Consider the following 16,418-nt stretch of genomic DNA (forward strand, 5'->3'; position numbering starts at 1 on the left):
GATAGTTTTATCATTTTTTATGGATGTGTGCTTTTAAGCTTTGATGATTTGTATACTATTGCAAATTTTAGTTAAATTAAAAATGCAATAAGTATGATGTTTGGGCTTTATTTATTCTGAAGAAAATTATTTAATTGTAAATGAATAATGTAACTGATAGTTTTTTTTTATGATTTATGTAACCATTTATACATTTTAATGCTTTTTTCTGACAATATGGTATAAAAATTTACAGTGAATTATTTCAAAATTTTTATTTTTTTATTAAACTACATTTTTCCTGATCCAAAAGCTGTTCTATGTAATTTTTCAAATTCAGATTTATCAGATTTATACAGAAGCATAGTTGCTCTTGCATCTTCTACTGAAGAATGTTCACCACTTTGAATTTGAACCTTTAAAACTTCTTTGGTTAATTTCTTTAAACTTGGAGATTTGCCTTTTGCATACTTCTTTCTAAATGGTAAATGCCTTGCAGTGTCTCGAATCATTGACTTGGGATGCGATAATAAAAGTGCATCCAGGTCATGCTTTAAAGCATGACCAATAAGGATTCTTCCCTTTATGATTTCTGCGCATTTTTTTTGGGCATCTTTAAAAGAAATAGCTTGTTTCATATGTTCAGGTTTAATACCACTTATATGAGTTCTCCAATCAACAACTTTTTCTTTGGGCCTAACAAATTCATCTAAAATAATATGACCATAGTAATTTGTAATAGAGATTCTGGCTAAGGCATGCTCTTTCCCTTCAGGTCCAACACCAACAAATTCACAATCCATTGCAACATATTTACCAATATCTGTTGCTTTCTTATTATTAACGGAAGATGCATTTTTTTCAACAACATTTTCCAGTTGGTTGTCTTTATTATCGTCCTTTGTTGAATTGAACTGGAAACTTTTACCTTCCTTTTTATCCTTTTCATGTTGTTCTATAGCCTTATTCATGGTATATATTATACTCATAATTTTTGTAGGCTGAGGTCCGTTAGAAGTTCTCTTATCTGTATAATTTGCAGTTTTCACCTTTTTAGATTTTTTAGAAACTTTAACTTTCTTCTCTTTCTGTAATATTTTCCAATTCGAAGATAATGTCATTTTGAATTGTCGTATATATATCCTAGTACTTTTATTTACTTCACTTTGATTGTGTTGGTATCTTTAAAAAGAAAAACTGAATTAGTCCAAGTTATTATACACCCATACTTTTAATCTATGAGTTGATTAAGATATGATTTTGGTATATGTTATATAATAAGTGGAGAATATGAATATCTTTTTATCAAATGAACTTATTAAACATTGAAAATTTTTGAGAGAATAGATGATGAAGTAATTTTTAAAGATTTTACCATTTTGGGAAAACAAGAAATTCATCTTAAAGGCAACTTTTACATATCTTTAATTTGAAAAAAATAAAAGGTGAAAAGATTTATCCATGAGAATAATTTCAGTTTTAGGATAATATAGAGCTTTCTTGCATATATATATATTGATAGATTATTACTTTGTTTGCCTAATTAGAACCTTGTTAATGCATCAAGTTAGAGTATTGAATAGTTGTGTCTAAGATTGAAGGGTTCTAAATATAATATTGTAAATACAGTTATTAAGATTTTTAAACTTTTTTTTTCTTTATTTAATGTTTATTTAAACAATAATGGATGAGTTTTCAATTATAAATAGACTGCGGGCTCGATTTTTGGATACATTTGGGGAAAAGGATCAGGTTTATAGAGTTATTAGGCCTTACTATGGTAGATTAGATAGTAGTTCAACTTATTCAAGCATCGTAAATAATGCTAATGTTACAGGAATAAGTGGAATTGATGTGTTCTATCAAGATAATCTAGGAAATAACATGTTAGAATTTTTAGAATCACCACCGATTACAAGTAATTCGATGGACACTTTTATGTCAAAAAATGTTGTTCACAGAAATTATCATAGATCTAATAACTTAGTATATGATAAAGCTTTACATCATTTTAACGACCATGGAACTGATTCTATACATATGGAATCCTACAAAAGTCGTTTTGGTGAATTTACAAATACAAAACTTAAAGATAATAGTACAACAATACCACTGATCAATAACGGAACAGGAGAAATGCATAAGAACGATGAGAAATATGATAGAAACAATGAAAAATTTGGAAATACCATGCAGCATGATTCCTTATATAATAATTCAGAGTTTGACAATTTTTATAATAATGAAGACTCGATATATAATTACGAAGATACTGTCCAATCAAGTGGTTCTAAGAAGAAACTAAATAAAAAAGCAGCATTTCGCTTTAAAAATATGTTTAACAGAACTAAGAGAAGTTCAGATAAAGATAGTTACATTGAAGGAGACGAAGATGAGTCAATAAAATTTTCTTTTTATAACTCCATGAACAATGAACCATTAGTGAATCACAAGAACACCAATTCACATGTAAGTCGACAACCACCAGGTCCATCTAGAAATGTTATTTCTAAGAATTTATCAAAACCAAAGCTAGGTAATATAAGAAGAAGAAGTATGTACTCTATGAATTTTGATTATGATGAGAATATAGAAGATGATGACGAGGATGAGGATGAGGATGAGGATGAAACTAAAAAGAAAAATAACTTTTTCAATATCGAAGGTATAAATACAATAGCAGATAAAATAATTTCTACTGGTATGCAAGATGGGAAACCATCACTAGATGAATCAACAAATAAAAACAGTGGAAATGCTGTAAGTAATGGTAACATTAATGTATCAAATAATACTACCAATATGAATCATAATAGTGGATATCAGAGTTATTCTAGTGTTAGTAATAGTATTGGAAATCAAGAAGACAAAAAGATAATTGCTACAAATACAGATAATATAAATAACAATAATAATAGTAGTAATACAACAATTGCAGGAAATGTATCAAGATTTAAAGCACATTTTCCTCAGCTGTCTAAAGGTATGATTTTAGATTCTCAAAGAAATATCACTTCTAGATCTGATACAACAAGTGTATTGAAAAATGATTCTAATGAAGCTTTGAAAGTAAAATCAGATGGAGTCCCTGAAGAGAATGTGTCTGATCAATATGAAATTACAGACATTGATTCTTTTATTAATGGGAAGGATCTCGATGATTTACATTTAATGGAACTAAATGATGTTAAAGACGGTTTGCACCATAATAGTTTCATGGAAAGTGAATTACTAACCAATAAATATGAAAATGATATGTCAAATATTCCTGGAAATTTAATGTCTGCTACTGAAACAGACTACATTAGTGATGAGTCTTCTTATGGTAAGTCATTGTTAGAATCGGACCTTTCAAGGGAATTTTCAGATAAGAAGGATTCATCTACTTTTTTAAGTGATTCTCTATCTATAAATTCTTCAATTCCGCATAATACAATTTCATCCCATTCGATACCATTATCTTTAGAAGGCTATGGTACATACCGAATAAAAGATAACCTTTCTGCAAGTCAAGTGCCTGAACAAAGTATTATTGGTGGTAGATATGGAAAATCAATTAAAAATAGAGGAAGAAAAGACTCAGTAATATCATTACGTGAGTCTATGCCTAGAAGTGTTTCTAACAGAAGGTTATCGTTAGTATCTTCGCACTTAAATAGAAATGGATCTGCTTTAAAAACTTCAATGAGATTAACTTCGTCGAATACTGTTGAAAATCCAGTTCTTCCAGTGTCCTCTGAAGATGGTATTATACATAGTATTTTTAAATGTAAGTCTAATAACAGTAGATTCGAAACGCACAAAATTGTGAAAAAGGACGATAAACTTGCAAATGATAATAAAGAGGATCAACTTTTTTTTATTGAGAAAAAGATTAATTTGAAACCACATAAACTTGAGTCGCATTTGACATCATTATTTAAGAAAGATCATGTTTCAGAGGGAAGTAAAACTGAAATGTTAGATTATTTTACATTTGTATCTGGTGATACAGTTCCACCAAGTGAATCTATGAAATTATATATATATATTCAAGATTCTAAAAAATATAAAAAAAATAATTTTACAACAACAGTAAGACGTTCAGCCACAATATTTGAAGTTATTGGATATATTCTTTATTTGTACAGTACAAAATACCTTCCTGAAGATATGTCAGAAAATGAATTGGATATGAAAGAGATAATTGATCCCAATAATTTTAATTTAAAGATTGTAGATGAAGATGGTGAACCATTCGAAGATAATTTTGGTAAATTGAATCGATTAAATCAAATATGCTCAGTATCTGATAATGAAGTAGTATTATGTAAAGCTAGCAGTGAGGAAGTATTAATAAATGAGAAAGAAACACCTTTACCTTATAAAATAGACATGAAAAATGGTGAGACAAGAGAAAGAGGTTATTCAATTGCTTCTTCAGCAAGTTCTAATAAAAACGAGAATACATTGAATCAGTTAAGTTTTTACAAATCTATTATTTCCAAACCTGAAGATATCAATAATTCAACGGATAAAACAAATATTATTGAAATTACAGTGTACAAATATCCTAATGTGAATCCCAAATATAACTACACAAATATTAAAGTACCTGTTACTGCAAGTATCAATAACATCCTTGTTAAGTATTGTCGGTTAAAAAATATGGATCCTAATGGGTATGCTTTAAAAATAATTGGGAAAAATTATATTTTAGATCTAAATGATACTGTGTTACGTTTAGATGGTAATTATGAGATTGAAATAATATCTAAGAAAGAAGTTCGAATGTTACAATTAGAGAAAATAAAACCAGACCTGAAGAAGCCTAAGTTACCAACCATCCAAAGTAATGATTTGACTCCGTTGACTTTAGAATCTGTTTCTTATATGAATAAGGGTACAGATGTCCCAAAGCCAGAAGAAGAAATCAAAACAGCCAAGATTACTAAAGGCAAGAATAGTTCAAAGCATAAATTGGTTTCAATGAAAACTAATATGTATGGAGGAGGATCAACTGGGTTTAGCAGCACTATGGGGAATAGTTTCTTTAAGAATAAAAACACGTCAAAAAGTTCTTTGCAAGGTACAACAGATTTTTTCCATCATTCAAACAGATCTCACGGTATATCAGAATACACACCTGATAGTTCTGTGGGGAACAACTATCAAGATATCTTCTCTGGTGCATATCATAAATATAAAGTATGGCGCAGACAGCAGATGTCCCTCATTAATAAGCATGAAAGGACATTGGCACTTGATGGTGATTATATATATGTAGTTCCACCCGAAGGTAAAATGCATTGGCACGAAAATGTAAAGACTAAGTCGTTCCATATCAACCAAGTGGTTTTGGTAAAAAGGTCCAAAAAGGTCCCAGTTAATTTCAAACTGTACGTTCAAAGAGGCGAGGATGATATCAAACGATACTACTTCGAGGCAGTATCTCCGCAAGAGTGTGCTGAAATAGTCTCCCGAATCCATAACTTACTAACAGCATACAGAATGAATCACAAATAAACACTTTTTTTATATGCTTGAAAGGTATTCTATTTCACTTTTGTTTGATTGGTCATATCGGAGATTTTCTTTTTTCCTTGTTTACCTTGATTTTTATTTTTTTTACATGTCCAGTTTAACCAAGTACTGGAGAAATGTTCGAGAGATTTTAGAAATTTCCTTCGAACAACATGCAGAGTTTATTAGTTGTAGTCCTGTTTCAAATAACAGGTTTTTGATAGCCTTTAATTAATAATCATTATGATATGTTGATGCATCAGTTAATTACATCTTAGGTGACATATATTTGTACGTTATAAGTTTTGAAGTTGTCCCGAAGCACGTGTATTTGTACAAAAAGAAACAATAAGATTGTTCATAAACAATTAAACAGAAATGGGGTCTACATATCAAATATTAGGAAGAACATACCAACCACATCAATTAGCTTTAGCCACTATAGGTTTATTGACTCTTGTAGCTATGCCAAATCCTTTTGCAAAGAAACAACCAAAGACTGTGGATATTAAGGCTGCTTCTAAAGAAGAAGAACAATTCATTAAAGAATATTTAGAAAAATATCAGACATAAATGTCTTTTTAAGTTTATCACTTTTTTCACTTAAAGTGATTGCATACATAGTTAAATTAAATGTTTTTTTAGATTATATATTTATGTATAAGCATACTTGTAAGTTCTTTATATTCCTATAATATGATTTAAATAGATCATATTCCAAATGCAATATTTCTCTTTTTATTATTTTTTGTATTTTATATGTAACCTGGTTAAACGTACATATGTATATGTTTGTATGGTACAGAGATATAATTATACAAAAAATGGCATTGTGCCAAATGTTAATTATAATTCCATGTATATCTATGATTATTCTGTTGTCATAATTTTTTTTGCCTCTATTTTTTTTTTAAACTATTTTATTTTATCTTTGGTCCTTATGGTTATTTTACACGGTCTATCGAGGTCTCATTTAAAAATAGCATCGTTAGATAATGGGTCTGCTGCTAATATACTTTCTCTCTTCTTAAGTTTTCTTTGGATGGCAGCTTCGGCCCTATTCTTAGCTTCTTCTGCAGCTTGATGTCTTAGTTGAGCTCTTACAACATTTGGAGATACATATTGTTTGTTTTCATAAATCTTAGGACCACCAAATGAACCTTCCAAAATTAAGATAGTAGTCATGACGAATCTTGGGCCAATTTCTACTAAGGAAAAATCTTCTTGACCTTCCTCATATTCAGTTTTATTTCTTGCAGCATTTTTAATCTCGTATGTTCTGACCCATATTTTATCATCGACAATACTGAAAGACATAACATGGTCAATAAATGGTTTGCTTTTTCTCGCATGTGGTGGAACACCAAAGTTATGGATTAGTAATTCTTTAATTAACTGATAATGGGGAGTAGTTTCAAATCTATGATCGAATGATAAAATTGGACGAGATCCCTTTAAACAATTACCTGTAAAATTAAGTTCATCCATAGTGTGTAGATTTTGTATATAAAATTTGATAGTTGGACCATTAGGTGGCTTGGATAACCATAAATATAAATCTTGATGTTTTCTAGCCTCGAAGAACAATATATTATTACAGTTATATAACTCTGCAATCTCGTTTAATTGCTGTAAATCTTTCTTGGTATCAAGTTTTGGTTCCTTTCTGGCATGTGGTAAGAGGGAATCTAAATCTTGAATTAAATGACGATGTCTGAAATTAACTCCTCTACTGGAAATAAGTAAAGTACGTTGTCTATTCATAAATTGTTTTTCATTTTGTTGTTTACTTTTTTGTGAGGTATTGTTACTTCCAGCCAAGGCTTTGAAAATGGAGGACATGTTATTGCAATTGTAAATTCTTGGCTATATATATGCTGATGAATTATTGAAACAGAATAGTACTGTTGAGATGGTGATTAACGAATGAACAATTTTCTCCTCTGGCCTAACGGGTACTGTTTTTCAATACGTATTGTTAATTTCTTTATAAAATAAAGCTCATCGCAAAAAAAATTTTTTTTCATCGCTTCTTTCTTGCAAAAAAAATTTATTAAAGGTTATTAGAAGGAAAAATTCACATTCGTGTAGAATGAGTCAGTAACTGTGAGAATAATGTAAATTACACGCTGTTCAAGATTAATTTTGTTGAATTTTAACTTTTAATAAACTATGATATATGACTATACACTGAATTTATATATATCTAATAATAAAAAGAAAATGTAGAAATCAACTTTGGTCAAGCACTGGTCACTGCTGACTTCTTAAAGTTTGTTACAAGTTATTTTGTAAACTTGGAAGACCTATATTGCTTTCAATCAATTTTAATATTTTTTTCTGTTTTTGAATCTTGGCTTCTAAAATGGCATTCTCTGATTCTAATAAGGCTAGTTTGTCTATCAAATGATCAAATTGTTTATTTTTACTATAATCAACCAAAAAGATTTTGATAAATTCATTATTAAAAAATTTGGTTATGGTTGTTTTGATCGATTCAAAGTCAATTATTTTGATATCATTGAAATCCTTCATATGTTCAATTAAATCATTTAAGCACAGATTAAATGTTTTTGCTGACTCGTTATCTATAGTTTGTGCAAAAATTTCTTTGACAGTACTATAAATTTTAACTGATTTGTCAAAGTAAAACATTTGAACATTTGTTCTTGTCTTAATTATCCTTTCTAAGTTCTGTATTTTCTCTTGAAGGGTTTTATTTGTTTGTTCATGTTGTTTGATTATATTCATTTTGTTTTCATGTAGTTTCTGAAATTGTTTTAATTCACTTTTCTTTTTCATATTGTTATCAAACAATTGTTGTTTAAGATCTAATAATGTAACTTTATACCCCTCATTTTGATTCATTAACTCTTTATTTTGGGTTTGAAGAGAACAAACATTACGCATGAAATCTAGCATAGCTTGATCTCTATTTACATCATTGATTTGCTCCTTTGTGTATAGTTGAAACATAATATGTTCAAATTGCTGTCCTAACTGTTTGTAATAGGAAACATCTCTGTTTGTATCAATATTATTGAAATTCCTACTATTGGTTAATTCTAAGCTATTCTCAATTTCAGAAATAACATTTGAATTAGAAGAACTGTCATCGACACAGAGTGTTTTAAGATCTGACGATAGCATGCCTGTTGTACCTTCATCCAGATTTTGGGGTAAGGAACTATTTCTTGAATTTTCCTGGTTACTTTGGGGCATTTGATTTACATAAGTACTTGGATCTTTATCTATCACAACTCTATTTCCACTGTTCAATGATGTTGGTTGGCATTGGGTTAATTGTTTATTTTCAGGACATGAAGAATTACGGCTTGGTTTTATCTTAAAAAGCTCTCGGAAGCTTATTCTTTTTTTTACAATTATTTCTGTCCTTCTCTAGCGCGGTTGGATAAGAGCTATTAATATCTTCTTTTGGTTCAGATAAACCATTAGTGCTTCTGCTACGATAGTCTGCAAGTGGAGGTTTTTTGGTAGTTGTTGGTTTAATTTGTTCTTCTGACTTTTTATGTGACATTTTGATATTGCCAAAATTTAAAATAATTTAAAATTGCTAATAACTTTGTTGTAGCTAATAATGTTTTTTGTCTGGATTTTATTTCTTAGTTAACCTTTATTCTTTTTATTATATAAATGTCTTTCAAATCTCTGAAATACGCCTAGTGATCGTGAAATAATCGTTTATTTTAGTTTTGTGTCATTCTTGATTAATTTAGAAAAGTGTTTGTGTCACAAAAAATTTATTCATTACAAGAATTATTTTTCTATATCACGTAATATATAATTATAAGCTATTTTATAATGAACCAAGAAAACACAAAGAATTACAAAAATATGAAAACAAAACAACTTTTGTGCTATTAATAATGGTTCATGTCACCATTTTAGCCATTCTAATTTAGCTTTTATTACAAAGTAGGCCAATAATCTGTAAATGATGCCAACACATATGGCAATACCTAAGTATTTTGGCACATTTATCACCAATCCATACGATTCCAGAACATCTTTTCCAGTTGCAAATTCACAAGTTCCATCCTCCTTTTTACCTCCATCATTACAAGTTAAATTTAATGTATTAGGGAAGGCTAAATTAATAATAACCATTGAAGTATAATGAACTGGATTCAGATAGCTGAAACCTTTCAAGACTCTAGACATCGTAAGTGACATTATACCAGATAATTGACAACCGATAGATAAAATAACAGATATACAATTAACAACAAATCCAGGTCTTTCAAATAAGGTATTAGTCATAATACCTAATGCTTCCCCACATGCTATAACAATAAAAGAACAGTATACTGTAGCAAAAAAATTTCCAGCTGTTCTTGGTAATCCACATGCTAATACAGTAAAAACAGAATACAACACTGATGAAATAAATGTCAATGGTAATTCTAGTGTCATATATGATAGGAAGAACGGACCAATACCATATACATTATCCTCAAATTCTTTATAAAAATAATCTCTTTCCCCAGGATAACAGGCTAAATTTGCCAACATACCAACAAAATATAATGATGTAGATTCTTGGGCTAAACCTAGACGATTACTAATACTTGTATAATTATGCTTTATAGGCGCAAAGTATAGTGCAAAAATAGCACCTAGCCCCGGTACTTGAGCAATTCTAGCCATTAATGAATCAAAATTTCTCCCTATTGTGGTTATTTGTCTACTGACATTAACATAATAAGCCAATAATGGACTACATTGTTTTTTAATACAATTCTGATATTCGAATTTAAAATTTTCATATATAATTTCCGACTGTTTTTCATCATGTGAATTAGTTTGGATTTGGGTATTTTTTTGATTAGTAATTTTTTTCCAATTATCTAATATTCTTTCAACACATTGTTTTGATACATATTCATTTTCTTTATTTTGGGTATTAAAAGATATCAAGTCTAAAAAGTAATCGGCAATATTTGTTAAAGGTGGACAGTGATACCCTAAGTTTGAAAAATATTGGATCATTTCTTGAGGTGATCCATTGAATGCAATTTGACCACCTTTTGCTAAAAGTAGGACATTACCAAATTTTGTAAATAGTTCTGATCTTGGCTGATGAATTGTTAATATAACGGTTCTTTTATACTTTGTGCAAAGATTTTCAAGAATTTGTAATATAGTTGCTGATGTAAAACTATCTAGCCCTGAAGTTGGCTCATCCAATAAAAGTATTGGTGGATCATTCAAAAGTTGTATGCCCATTGTCACTCTTCTTTTCTCTCCACCACTAATACCTTTAACAAATTCATTACCAATAATTGTATTTTCACAATGTTTCAAGCCAAGTAATCTTATTAAGTCATTTACTTTTAGTTCACGTTGAAGAGGTGTCAGATTATGTAATCTTAACTTTGCTGCATAGTCAAATGTTTCTTTTACAGTAAGTTTAGCTAACAAATGATCATCATCTTGAGAGACATAAGAACAAATATTTTTAAACATATCCTGTGATACTTTATACCCATTGAAGTATATTGCCCCATTGCTTGTAAATTTTGTAAATAAAGAAGATTTTACTCTACCAGATATTAAGTTTAATAATGTGGATTTTCCTGAACCTGAAGGACCCATGATAGCATTTATCATCCCTGGTTTGAAAACTGCATTAATAGAATTTAGAATTTTCCGTTGAGTATAATAAATAATGCCTTCTTTCAAATTTAAAAAATTTGCCAACCGCAAATAGTTGACAGACAAATGAATGTCTTCTAAGGTTATTTCTATTTGGTAATTTTTTTCAGAGTTTGATTCAATATCTTTATCTGAAGTTTTGGATGTATGAGTTAAAGGTGCATCAATGTTTTTATATATATCCTCTGGACAATACTGTTTGTCCTTTTCTTTTTTTTTCTTTGATTTTATTTCATTCTGTAACGTGATATCGACTTTGTTAAAATATAGAACAACCATCGATGCAACAAAATATCCCACTGCAAAACAAAAAATAATAACAATTGGAACCGTTTTCCAATTTTTTTCGAAACCAAATGTCTCTAATAATTGATTTCCTAAGCAGGTAGTCTTATCAGATATACTGGAACAATAGTTATCAGTAAACGTATTTGATAGGAGTGCACCAAAACCATACCATGAAAATGCAATATATTTGGTCCAACGTACATATACCGGCATTTTTTTGGCATTAACAAAAAAACCACACCCCATTGAGAGTACAGTAAATGTCATATTACCAACTAATGATGCCTTTGAAAAATCTCTGGAGATAGCAACTGAAAGCATTGCTAAACCAGAACATGCCAATTGAATTAAAAACATGACAGAGAACTGTGTAAAAAATTTAACAGCATTAGGTTCTAAACCAAACATGAAATATGTGATTGTAGTAAATGCCAGTGTCATATAGAAATCATCAGTAAATAATAGAGAAATCTTTCGAGCAGTGATAAATGCAAAGGGAGACACCGAGCCTTCAGCTCTTTCTCTATCAAATATAGCAATATCTTGTTCACAAAGTCTATATGTATCAAATAAAAGATATAGATAAGATTGTAACATAATACAAGCATATAAGCATGCGGTCAATGTTCTCAATCCTGAATCCGTAGAACCGTCCGGCTTGTAAAAGATCCAACCAACAATTGTTCCCATTATGATTGGTTCTATTATTGTTGCTGACAATGTGATGTAATCAGTTGTATTTAATTTAAGATTTCTCCTAGTAAGTACAAATACCTGTTTCCAAAAGGGTAAAGCCGTAGTCATTTCAGAAACTTCGATACGATTTGAAAGATTATTTAATTTAGTGTATTGTATATGCTTCATTTCATAATCTCTCCATTGATCTAACAAATTGTACAGTCTCTCCCTTGTAATTTTTTCAGATTCCGTTGATCTTCCATCAATACTAGATAGATCAACGATATGGTCTGCAGGATTGATTAATTCTGGCATTTTATAACCAAGTGATTCAAAATAAGGAATCATTTGTTGTAATTTATCACAATATACTACATTTCCCTTAGACAAAACGCATATCTTATCAAATAGAAACAAAATATCAGATCTTGGTTGATGAATTGACATAATAAATATTCTACCACCTTCCTTAGCTAATTTTTTAATTGTTTTTATTAATAAAAATGCAGAATTAGCATCTAATCCAGTAGTAGGTTCATCCAAGAACATTATTGAAGGGTTTGCAATCATTTGTGTTCCGATACTTAATCTTCTCTTTTCACCACCCGATAAACCCCTATGAGAACTATCACCAACTAGTGTATCTGCACATTCCTTTAATCCTAATTCGTCTATCAGTTGATTAACAATCATTGTTTTTTCTTCGTTAGGTTTATCTAATTTTAGATCTGCGGCAAACATTAATGTCTCTCTGCAAGTTAATCTTGACAATAAAATATCTTGTTGTGGAACATAAGACATGGTAGTATGTTCTTGTGTCAACTCTTTATCTTGCACCGGTTCTAAAACATAATCAATGGTTCCCTTTGTGGATAAACCACCACTAATCTTAGAAGCTAGAACATTCAATAAAGTAGTTTTACCTGAACCTGAACCACCCATGACAGCCATGATAGAACCGTTTGATAAATCAAAAGAAACTGAGTTGACTAAAGTACTCCCTGTTTTCGATGCAATAATAGATAAATCTCTTACATGTAAAGAAACTGGTGGTACAACAGAAAAGGATAATTTATTTTCCACTAATGGAATAGACATAATAGATTATAATTTTTTGTCTCACTTAAATGAAAACTTTATCAGAAGTTATACTAGTCCGCAATAGGTTTATGTCTATTATTTGTATGTTATATGTTGTTGTATGTAAAAACTTTCTTTTTCTACTTATGTGATTGTGCTAGGCCTATATTAGAAACATTAGAGTGCCTAAGATACCAAAAAGATAGTTTGATTAAATTAAATGCATAATAATAGTGATTATCAAACACAATTGCTTAATAGTTTTTTTTTGATAGCAGAAGCATAGCAAATCTCTTTAACTTTACGTATGTAGGCACTTAAATGTCTTTATTTTCCTTATTATATTTAGAGAAATCGTTTATAGTAAGGCATGTAAAAAACAGGAAAAAATAATCGCCATAAAGTAATTAAAATACATGTATATAGGTACATGTCAGTATAAGTAATTTGTGTTTTGATATTTAAAAGATTGATGTGCTCGGATTAGGGCATTTCTTAGTAGGATATGTAACAACACATAATATTAATGAAACAAAAAGATTTTTAAGAATTCTTACTATCATTATATTATAAAACAATTTAATTAACAAGAAATATGCAAGGAGCTGAAATAATTTTCAACAGTTTAGGTTTTATTTTTTGAAGAATTACTTATGTATATTTATAACTTGAGTTGTATTTTCCATCTAAGGTGATTTTTAAGGGTCTAATACGATTCTTTATATTTTCTTGTTAGTCTTTTATAACACGTAAATTAAGTCTATTTTTAGAGGAATACCTTTCAAGGTTGTATAGAAAAAAATAGAAGAAATTTTAAACTTCTGATCTTATTGATCCTCAGTAAATTTTTCGATGAAGTGATTAGTATATTTATAATCAAAAGGTAGATTAAAAATAAAGAGTTAAGTTTTTATTTCATTTTTTATCAAAATATATTTATTTAAGAAACCGAATTGGAAAACAACAGACATACAATTCTGTAGGTAACGTCTGAATATCCAGTTGGGGAATCGGTATTGTCACATAAGCAATTATTAGTGATGAAAGGTGGAATCTTCTTGGATGATCTCTAGGAAACAATTGTCATATTCGATCGTGTCCAAGAGATTGTTAATAATTAAGAGATATATTAAAGATAACATAGTACTGATGTTAACGATCTAGTTTTTGATATCATATATAAACAACTACAAGTTAACAACGAAGTATCAAAATTATCATTTAATTTTATAAATATTGTGATGCAACCCTATTTAGAAACATAAAAAAAGGATTTTTTTAAATGAAAGGAAATTTCAGCAGAAGCTTTGTATTCTTTTAAAAGCATGTATTAAGATAGATAGAGAGTTCAAATAGATTCAATAATATATATATATATAGAAAATAAAAAATTAACTAGTTATTTATTACGGCACATATAATAAAAGGTGGTCCATTGGACTTTAAATAATTTATTTTCATCTGTTATATTAAATTTTTCAATTACTTCATTAATAAATCTGTCAGCAATATCAATAGTGTCATTTGGATGGTGTTTGACCCAAGATGTATAAAGACTCCATGATTTGACCAAATCTCTTAAATCAGACATAGACATTTCGGTGGTTTGGTAATATGGTGCATTTGGATCTGAGTGACCCTTAGAATAGCAGGATACTTCGAATTTAATGTCATCAAAATGGTTTTTCAATTGATCCATTAATTGGTCATTCTCAGTAAATTTAGTGAAAAAATGACGCTGAAATGGCGTTAAATATTTGCCCATGAATTCATCAGACCAACCATACTTGTAATAAATTTCATTAAATCCATTTAATTCAATAAACTCAGGTTGTGTATAGAACCAAAATGCAAAAGTACCATTAGGTTTCAATATTTTGTGAACTTGTTCAAATAAGGTATAAAAATCGCACCAATGAATACTCTGAGCACCAATGACCATATCCACTGAATTCAAACCAATTTTTCCATCTTCTACTAAACATTCCCCTTTTGCGAGCTTGTATGTGACATTTGAGTCTTTTGGGAGTGTATTTTTGGCACATTCTAACATACTAGACGATGCATCAGTAGCAATACATTTTTTAAAATGATTCATGAACAATTTAGTAGCAATCCCGGTTCCACAACCAACCTCGACTAAGGTGTTTAATTCATTTTCGGTTTTTTCATTATGATAAGAAAGGATTTTGTGGACTAAAGTGTTAGGATAAGAAGGACGGAACCTGTCGTAATAAGAAGCTCCAAAATCCTTGTCTAAATAACTTGTACTTGGCATAATTAATGGTTCACTTGTTTTTTAACTCTCGGACACTGCTGTGAAATCTCTTTCTTTTTTTTACTTTTACAAAGAATTATGTAAAAAGATAAGTTGATAAATGATGAAAGACAAAAGAAAAGAATGGAATGTACGGCTACTAAATATATAACTAAATAACTATATATAAATAATGTATATGTACGCTTGTAGACGTAATTATTGCAATCGACTGTTACGTTACCAACACAAATCAAAAGAATGAACAAAAAAATCAATAGAAAGACAACAACACTGTAGAAGGGATATTGTACTATGCTACTCCTATTGAAACGTTACTGGTTTATTGGTGAGTTGTTGGGGTCTCTCTTGAAAAAGCTGAATTATGTGTACTATGAAAGCGAGCGAGCCAGAGGAGGGAAGGGTAAGAGAGATGGAAGAGAAATGAAAAGAAGTAAGGAGGAAAGTCATAAAACATGTGGCCTTTTATAGGTGTTCAAAAAAATCATTAGAAAAAAGAAGTAAATTGATTTTTTTTAAAAAGTATCCTTGATACTTCTAAAAAAAGAAACTTGATAATTTTGCACGAAATCTTTTTTTTTTCAAATGATAAAAATAGAAACATAAAAGAAAAATAAAAAGAAACAAATAAATTATATATTTTCATTACGATAACAACACCATATAGAGAACTTGTTGAGATAAGGTTTCGGAACCAAAAATTCCACTAGCGTTCATTTTAGATTAATATAATAAGATAATATAATTAACAATAGGATATTAGGGGTACTATAACTTGTTATTGGATTGCTTATCTTCTTTTATTCTATATACTGAATATTCATATATAATTATTTACACACTATATTACATATTATTTTAACTTTTCTTTTGTAAGGTATTATAAAATCTTCAATCATTTAATGCGAAAAATTTAGATTATCAGATACATTTCTAA

At 29.4% G+C, this 16,418-nt stretch overlaps 7 protein-coding genes across 7 annotated transcripts; 2 read left to right on the forward strand and 5 right to left on the reverse strand.

Moving 5' to 3' along the window:
- Positions 1–269: 269 nt before the first annotated feature.
- Positions 270–1,100, reverse strand: REX4 (putative 3'-5' exonuclease; the record flags this gene model as incomplete). Its single annotated transcript, XM_064860473.1, has 1 exon — positions 270–1,100. The coding sequence occupies one exon, from the start codon at positions 1,098–1,100 to the stop codon at positions 270–272; it is 831 nt and encodes a 276-aa protein (XP_064717490.1).
- A 562-nt stretch (positions 1,101–1,662) lies between these two features.
- Positions 1,663–5,484, forward strand: AVO1 (Avo1p; the record flags this gene model as incomplete). The annotated part of the gene is made up of 1 exon (XM_064860474.1): positions 1,663–5,484. One exon carries the CDS (start codon positions 1,663–1,665, stop codon positions 5,482–5,484), a length of 3,822 nt encoding a protein of 1,273 aa, XP_064717491.1.
- Positions 5,485–5,859: 375 nt separating this feature from the next.
- On the forward strand, positions 5,860–6,054 carry ATP19 (F1F0 ATP synthase subunit k; the record flags this gene model as incomplete). Its single annotated transcript, XM_064860475.1, has 1 exon — positions 5,860–6,054. One exon carries the CDS (start codon positions 5,860–5,862, stop codon positions 6,052–6,054), a length of 195 nt encoding a protein of 64 aa, XP_064717492.1.
- A 396-nt stretch (positions 6,055–6,450) lies between these two features.
- On the reverse strand, positions 6,451–7,323 carry BRX1 (ribosome biogenesis protein BRX1; the record flags this gene model as incomplete). Its single annotated transcript, XM_064860476.1, has 1 exon — positions 6,451–7,323. The coding sequence occupies one exon, from the start codon at positions 7,321–7,323 to the stop codon at positions 6,451–6,453; it is 873 nt and encodes a 290-aa protein (XP_064717493.1).
- Positions 7,324–7,758: 435 nt separating this feature from the next.
- PWA37_003970 (uncharacterized protein) lies at positions 7,759–8,703 on the reverse strand (the record flags this gene model as incomplete). Its single annotated transcript, XM_064860477.1, has 1 exon — positions 7,759–8,703. The coding sequence occupies one exon, from the start codon at positions 8,701–8,703 to the stop codon at positions 7,759–7,761; it is 945 nt and encodes a 314-aa protein (XP_064717494.1).
- Positions 8,704–9,378: 675 nt separating this feature from the next.
- PWA37_003971 (uncharacterized protein) lies at positions 9,379–13,221 on the reverse strand (the record flags this gene model as incomplete). The annotated part of the gene is made up of 1 exon (XM_064860478.1): positions 9,379–13,221. The coding sequence occupies one exon, from the start codon at positions 13,219–13,221 to the stop codon at positions 9,379–9,381; it is 3,843 nt and encodes a 1,280-aa protein (XP_064717495.1).
- A 1,381-nt stretch (positions 13,222–14,602) lies between these two features.
- CRG1 (S-adenosylmethionine-dependent methyltransferase) lies at positions 14,603–15,481 on the reverse strand (the record flags this gene model as incomplete). Its single annotated transcript, XM_064860479.1, has 1 exon — positions 14,603–15,481. The coding sequence occupies one exon, from the start codon at positions 15,479–15,481 to the stop codon at positions 14,603–14,605; it is 879 nt and encodes a 292-aa protein (XP_064717496.1).
- Positions 15,482–16,418: the final 937 nt, after the last annotated feature.

The sequence above is a fragment of the Arxiozyma heterogenica genome, assembly GCF_036370985.1.
Source record: "Arxiozyma heterogenica strain weizmannii chromosome Unknown scaffold_5, whole genome shotgun sequence".
Taxonomy (NCBI): domain Eukaryota; kingdom Fungi; phylum Ascomycota; class Saccharomycetes; order Saccharomycetales; family Saccharomycetaceae; genus Arxiozyma; species Arxiozyma heterogenica.